Raw genomic sequence first — 7,136 nt, 5'->3', positions numbered from 1 at the left:
GTGTCCCTTCGCTACAGTGTCTTCTTCAAGCTTCAGTCGGCCGAACCGAGCCTGTGCCGCCTGCCCTCCCCCTCCAAATTCGGCCGTCTCGTTGTTCCGTTTCCGAAATTGATTGAGGGGATTTGTTGCCGTTATTCTTAATCTTGCCTTCCCCTCGAGAAATCGAAGAAATCCCGTGGTTTATCTCCCCGAATCGGAGCGGTTTTGATCTCCTATCTTGCCGGCGAACCCTAACTCTTCCGCGGCCAATCCCCGCCGTGTCCGAGCCGATCTCCTCCCTCTTTGCCTAACTCTTCGTTGGCTCCGCAAGGACGAGGGCTACCTCGGCCGCCGGTTCCCTTGCGCCGAAGACCACCGGAAGCTGCTCGCCGACGCGAACCCGAGCGCCGCTGCCTCCCATCGACCTCCAGCCGCCACTCACCGTTGTTTCCACCATCGCCGAGCTTCGCCGTCGCTCTCCTCCGCATCGCAGCGCCGAGGAGAAGCCCGACTACCCTTCCGTTGCCGCTGCCCGTCGCCGGAAAACCGCCGCCACCGCCGACCCGACCTCGCTGCCCTTCGGAGCTCCCCGCCGGTGTCTCCCGTCGTCGTTCATCGTCGTGTAAGTAGTGGCAAGGTTCGCCTCGGTCCCCTCTTCCTCCCCGTGCTCTCGCTTTCCGCCGCCGTTCGCCGTCACCGCCGTCGTCCTAAGCCGGCCGGCTGGTTATCCCGCGTGGCATTCGCGTCAGTGCCACGTGGTCGTTTCCATCCCCATGGCTGCTTGTTGTATGTCACGTGGCTGCTATCCTAAATCCTATTTCGGGATTGATCTCATCCGTCGGATCTCAAGTCAAACCAATCTGAGCCATCCATCCCGTGGACCCGTTGACCACCTCTGTGGACGTGATTCATGGTAAAACCCGGTCTACCGCTTGTCTCTATGACGAATGGTTCCCACCTATCACAAGCCCTTTCTCTCTCCTATCCTAGGGCTTACGTCATATTCCTCCTTTTCAGTTCTAAAATAATCAAATATGATGTTTTCTTTACATGTTTTAATTAATTAAAATTTCATTAATTCATAAGTAATTTATACGAACTCGAAATGAGATCGTTCAAATCACATAATTCATATAAATTCAACCTCTACCCATTTATAAACTTTATTTGTATTGTTTATTTGGTTTTATTAGTGTTTTTTTTCTCATTTTACGTTCTAGGTTTAGTTTTCCGTCATTTCGGATGATCGTTCGTTCTTTGGAGAAGCTCCTGAAGATGAATTGAAGACGCTTGTTTGCAAGGCAAGTCACATAGATCTCAAAATACCCTTTGAGAATGTTGAATCTATGTTTAAATTCTTTATTTCATTTAAATATGCTTTTATTTTTGAATGTCATTGGGTTGTCTGAGCCTTTTCCCCATATTATGGCCGAAGGTAACTTTATTATCCTATGGGTAGTTTGACTAGCTGGGCCTTATATACTGGTTTAGTTAGATATTTAGATGTAATTGCTTACCCGTGCTTTGAAACATTAGCACACTATGGGGATAACTAATGCTTCACTATTACTTAATGATGGATATTTAATGGTAGCTCACGATGGTCAATCGTGATTGGTTAATTAGTTAAATGCCAATTAAAACCTAATAATGGTGGGTTGTGAGCACATGGTTTTGATGGTCGTGCACATGACAATTAAGGGCCAGTTCACGAGCTACTATTGTGAAGCATTAACTGTACTAACCACAAGCCAGCGTGGGCAACGACTGGATACATTATATAGCATGGTTCATTATGGAGTGCCAGAGTGAGAAGTTGTGGAGATAAGCCCACGGGATTCGCTGGGGAGTTTATACCTTGGTCTAAAGGGGAGTCTATGATCCAGGAAGGTGCACTGCTTTGAATTGTGTTATGCGAGGTCTCTTGTCACAGTCATGTTTCGAGGTACCGTGGTGGTACTGAGGGCATGGCAACATGTTATGGTTCTATGTCTTGTGGGTAAATTTGTACACATCTAGCCAGAGTAAAACTATTCAAGTAGCCGTGTCCGCGGTTATAGGGTGAGCCTAACAATGTTTTTCTTGATTAGTTCCACACTACTCATTAATAATAATGTGATAAATGATGATACTTTGGTTTAGCTCCTGGTATGAAATGGTTAGTCCTTGGTTTTGGAGATTGGGTCTGTCAACCGGGCATGGTTGTTCAGTTATGGTTGGGCCTATGCAACGGGTATGTTGTATAGTGTTGGATTAATACTATTTAATTAATTACTCTACTGTTTTACATATTCTCAACTCTTTGTCAAATGTTTCTTTCGCAAATGAACCCTATATTATGTCATCCTTTGTTATCCCTGTGCACTTGCATACTTGTTGTGTGGCCTACGGAGTATTCATATACTCACCGTGCAATAATCATCAAACCTCAGTTGGAGAAAAAAGATCCATAAAAAGAACACTTTTGGCTTAGATCCCAGTGAGTTGTCTGGTGGAGTGGAGTTGAAGCTTCGCTAGATTTTCTTTTCTGCTGCAGTTTTCTTCGTGGTGAGGACTAAGTGCCTCATATGTAAGTATTTAATCACTTTAGTTATTATGATGAATCTATATATTATAAATTGTCAGTTTGTATACCTCGGGTGATTCCTGGACGAGGATTTTTAATACACAAATTAGTTTGGAAATTACTTGTGAATTTTCGGGCGTGACACACATGCATTATGATCAAACCTTGACTAACCATTTGCATTTCCTTTCTTCTTCAGGACTGCAAAGACCCTGAGAAACGAGGCACAGATTGATTGCACAAGAGGTGTGAGTAGGGAGCAAAGAGCCATAAACAGAAGGAACAAACTTGATTCCTCATTGCTTTCAAGTAGGGGTGATGACAAGAAAGACAAGCCAAGCCGCGGCTTAAAAAATATGAGAAAATGTGCGTCATTGATTTTGAATTTTTTGGTTCTTGTTTTTCTGGTACATGTTGCTCTAATAAAACACTCATAGTTGTGTATACATCATGTTCGTTAATCAGATCAAGAGATTCGGAAGGCAGTGGCTAATTATTACAACAATCTGTGTGCTATAGAGGAGGAACGATTCGACAAAGATCTTCGTGATCGAGAAGTTTCGAGCATTGCTTTTGAAGAGAAATCATTTGGCCATGTTGTCAATCCCGGTCAACAAACTTATCGAATCAGTGCTAATGTTGATGTAGATTTGTCTACCATTGTTGTCTCCCTTGCTTTGTTTGATGGTGAGTGCACTCCGATGCTTATGGATTTTCGTAATTTGTATTTAGTTGTCACTTCTTAATTATTTAAACCATGATCTTGCCCAGGAGATAAGATGTTATTTGCATGCTCGGGAATACCTCTACCAGATGGGACAACTAGAGAACACCTAACGAGATTTGTGACATCAGCTGCTTTGGTTAGAGTATTCGACGAGAAGAGAAATAGAGATGATAAATTGAGGGTTGGTGCTGCAAATCATTGTCCTCCATTTTGCTGGTTTATTTGGCCTTCATTACGCCCTCCATTTTGCTTTATTTATCCAAACTGATTGTGGCCATTGTATGCTGATGTACTGCTTTTATCACTATAGGTTGCAGTGCGCCTTCCTAATAATAGAATTACTGATGGGTTCTTAGGACTATATGACCATGATATTGCTATTGTCACGTGCTTTGGGCTCATAGAGGTCCGTCCTATAAGTTTTAAGGCCTGTCCTGATGGTATTCAAGCACTAGTTGCTGGGCGTGCCTTCGAGTCAGGCAATTTAATGGCTATGGATGGTTTTGTTCGCTGCAACAACACCTGGGTTCCAGATAGTCAAGATATCTCTAAGGTATGTTGTTATAATCTGTTTGTTACTTTTGGTATGATGGAAAACTTGAATTAAATAATTGCATTAATATTGATGGTCTTAAGGTATCATTGTTTGCAACGAAGTAAAAAAAAAACAATACATTTTTTCCTTTATCCTACCAATTTGCTTTTGTTAGGCTGTACTTGGAGGGCCGCTTCTTGGAAAGGATAAGGGATTTATTGGGATGAACTTTAGCATTTGCCATGATGATGATGGAACTTTGACATATGCTTTCCTACCAACGAAATTGCTTCGGAAGCGTTTGGAGCATTTTGGGATATTGAAGTATGTCTTTTACACATCCTTTATTTGAGTTTTTTCTTCCCCACTTAGCTTATTGATAGCTGTTCCAAATTCGTCTCATATTCCCTTTGTTTAAGGTAAGCCATTTTTATACTAACAACATTGGGACCTTAGGAGTTTTCACATGGTTATCTTTTGATTCTAGCAGCATTGGAGCCTTCAGAGTTTTCACACTGTAATCTTTGGATTGAAACAATTTGGATTCTTGATACCTCTACCTTATGGTTACCAACATCGGTGCCACATGTCCTTTACTAAATTAGTGCCCATGCTTAATGTATTTCCTAAATGAGGAAGTGTTTAAACTCAAAACAATTCGTTTTGGCCATATGGATAGTGCAACTTATATTTCTTACATTTGAATATGCTCAGTCCTCTCATGTCTTATGTTGAATATTTAATATCCTGATTTTTTTAGTACATTTTTCATACCTTGGTTCCTTTCATACAGTTTGGTTCCTGTGTTGGTATGACTGTTTTTGCGGTTGGGCTAGTTCGTGTGTATTTATTTGTTTGTCATAACAAGTGTACTGTGTTCTCTCAGTCCTAAACATCTCCACTTCCGAGGATATTCGTTGCCTAAAGGTGTATCAAGCATAATACCTTCAGGTGTGAACAATACTGCGAATCATCATTCTAAATGTTACCTATGTTCTTTATTATGCTAATGTCACATATCATCTGAGTACTAATAATGATCTCCTAATTGCATCAGGATTTATGAAAACTATTTACCGGTTAAAATCCTATGGGTATCCCATGCCACCACCACTTGTGCTTGAATGTAAGTCGTTGCTTTTGATATTGCTTTCATCTCCCTTGTGCACTTCTTTGTAGTTAATTTCTGATCTTGTTTCTTTAACCAGTGAATGGGGAATTGCTTAATCATTTTGAAGAACGCTTTGGTGAATTACTTGCATGGAAAGGGTACCCTTATGGTGATCCAGCCAAGTCTTGTAGGAATCGTGTCTGGTATCAACTTCCGAAAGAAGTTGTGACAAATATATCTCGTCGTGTTGTCTCCCTTGCATCATTCAATGGTGATTTTGACAGCAATATGTTCATTACTTTTCTATGCAATTTTACCTTCACTAACTAATGATTAAAGTTGTAATGTGTAGGTTTCGTGAGGTTTTTTGCATGCACAGGCTTGATTATAAAGTGGCATGGAAGCAAAGCTACGCGCACTGTCATCTTGACTTCAGCAAGTTTGGTCAATCGTTGTAATGATGACAAGATTGATAGTAACCTGACGGTTGGTTCTCCTAGTCATTTATCTTTATCTTTATTATATGATTGCTAGCTGAACTCACTTTATGTTTGCAGATTGAGGTGTTTCTCCCACCGAACCAACGTTGTTGTGGGACATTGGAATTCTATAATTTAAACTATAATATTGCTATTGTCAGTCTCAAGAAGAATTTCAATGCTGTTCGCCTAGAAGATATTTTTAGTAAAACGGTGCAAGAGCCATCTGAAAAAGTAGTAGCTATAGGACGTGACACTAGACTTGGACCATTGATGGCCACAATTGGTAATGTGAAGCGTGGTAAAAAGGGATGCAAACTTGACTGCAAAGATCTTAAGCTGTCCACATGTAAAATCAAGAAGGTGTGGTGAATTTCTCTTACTTTTTTTGTTACGTAGTAGCCCATATAGATAGTTGCATGAGAATCTGAGTTATCTCTATAATCACAGCACATGACTTCTCAGGAATTTCAACTTTTCCAGTAACATTGGGTCCTTTCTTTTGTATTAGGCTGGGATTGGAGGCCCTCTTATTAATTTTGATGGGAGTTTTGTTGGCATGAACTTCTATGATGGAAGTGAAGCAACTCCTTTCCTACCAAGGCATAAGATTGTCGAAGTTTTAAGCAGAGTGAATGATTTACCATCAGAAAGGTATGATTTTTTTCCTTGTTATATCTTGATGATAGCTAGTAGGCATAATGCTTATTCTAAGAATTTAGACTGAAATTTTTTTTATTCGCAGTGGATGTAACAATCCTATGCCCATAGATATCGGTGAGGGAACGAAGAAAAACAGGTATTTATTTATTTATTTTTGGATTCTTCATTGCCACTTGTTTCTGGCATCTTAGATTGTTGTATTCAACGATCAATTTACATAGGAAAAGTTATCTTGGATGACAGGTGGCCTGTGCCCGAGCCATACTGGTATCATGGTTCGCTTGATGTAGATAGGTCTTATGTACCCAAGTGTATTGGAAGGCGTCTCCAGTAAACTCATGCTGGTATTTGGCGGACCTTGTTCTGCTCATTTAGCAAGTAATACTTATTTGACAAACTTGTCTAAAATATATGTAAGTTTAACGACTGGTGTCCAGGGATTATCTATGTGACTTGACTGTAGCAATTTACGAGTTATCTCATTTTTTTGGTGTGTCAAAAGTAGTTCCACTGTCGGAGTAGTTATGAAGTTGTGTTGATCAAGCAATTAGCTAACGGATATATTATTCATATCATGTCCTTGATGTGTTCATCCAGTGGGTAGGGCCGTAGGGATCCCCAATGGGACTGACTGTATATAAGTTTGCTCAAGATTTGACTTGGGCTGAATGAGCTCTGTTGTTCAAGACTTCAAGTCACATCTGTTTTTATCAGCTTCTTTTAGTTTGAGTATATGAGATTGACAATTTATTTATTTACAGAACTAAAAATAATTTCAGAATGTGTCAACTCTGTGGACCATTAGTTGACTGTAGCAAGGTTAAAATGCATTTAAAATGTGTCCCAGAATGATATTTAGGCAAGCAGATTTCCTGACTCATATATTTGTTTAAGTATTGCCTAGATTTATGAACTATTACACAGCTTGAGGCCTAGTGTGACCTATCACTTGATTACAAATTGCAACTACAGCTGAATTTAGTCGGTAGCAAAGATGACAGTTTTAAGTTCCTATTAAGAGGCATTACTTATTACTTGACAGGACTGTAAAATTATTAGCAAGTGCTAAGCTGCTG

General features: G+C 40.4%; 1 protein-coding gene across 2 annotated transcripts; it reads left to right on the top strand.

Annotated features, from left to right (window-relative positions):
- Positions 1 to 6,814, top strand: LOC4348880 (uncharacterized). 2 transcript variants are annotated; one of them, XM_066304586.1, is made up of 15 exons: positions 1 to 616; positions 1,200 to 1,280; positions 2,745 to 2,911; positions 3,011 to 3,232; positions 3,317 to 3,453; positions 3,583 to 3,825; positions 3,983 to 4,131; positions 4,694 to 4,758; positions 4,865 to 4,933; positions 5,016 to 5,189; positions 5,271 to 5,404; positions 5,476 to 5,760; positions 5,909 to 6,051; positions 6,143 to 6,196; positions 6,304 to 6,814. In XM_066304586.1, exons 3-15 carry the CDS (start codon positions 2,902 to 2,904, stop codon positions 6,392 to 6,394), a joined length of 1,776 nt encoding a protein of 591 aa, XP_066160683.1. In that variant the 5' UTR covers positions 1 to 616; positions 1,200 to 1,280; positions 2,745 to 2,901; the 3' UTR covers positions 6,395 to 6,814. The 2 variants fall into 2 exon arrangements, with proteins under 2 accessions (XP_066160683.1, XP_066160682.1); XM_066304585.1 differs by lacking the exon at positions 1 to 616 and adding an exon at positions 2,412 to 2,548.
- Positions 6,815 to 7,136: the final 322 nt, after the last annotated feature.

This window comes from Oryza sativa, chromosome 10 (genome assembly GCF_034140825.1).
Source record: "Oryza sativa Japonica Group chromosome 10, ASM3414082v1".
Classification (NCBI taxonomy): Eukaryota; Viridiplantae; Streptophyta; class Magnoliopsida; order Poales; family Poaceae; genus Oryza; species Oryza sativa.
Note: the sequence above shows the minus strand (reverse complement) of the source record. Positions and strands in the feature narration are given on the sequence as shown.

Coding starts and splice junctions, on each gene's coding strand:
- LOC4348880 (XM_066304585.1), top strand. Junction 5,405..5,475: donor AGATTGATAGTAACCTGACG/GTTGGTTCTCCT, acceptor TTATGTTTGCAG/ATTGAGGTGTTTCTCCCACC. Junction 5,761..5,908: donor CCACATGTAAAATCAAGAAG/GTGTGGTGAATT, acceptor CTTTTGTATTAG/GCTGGGATTGGAGGCCCTCT.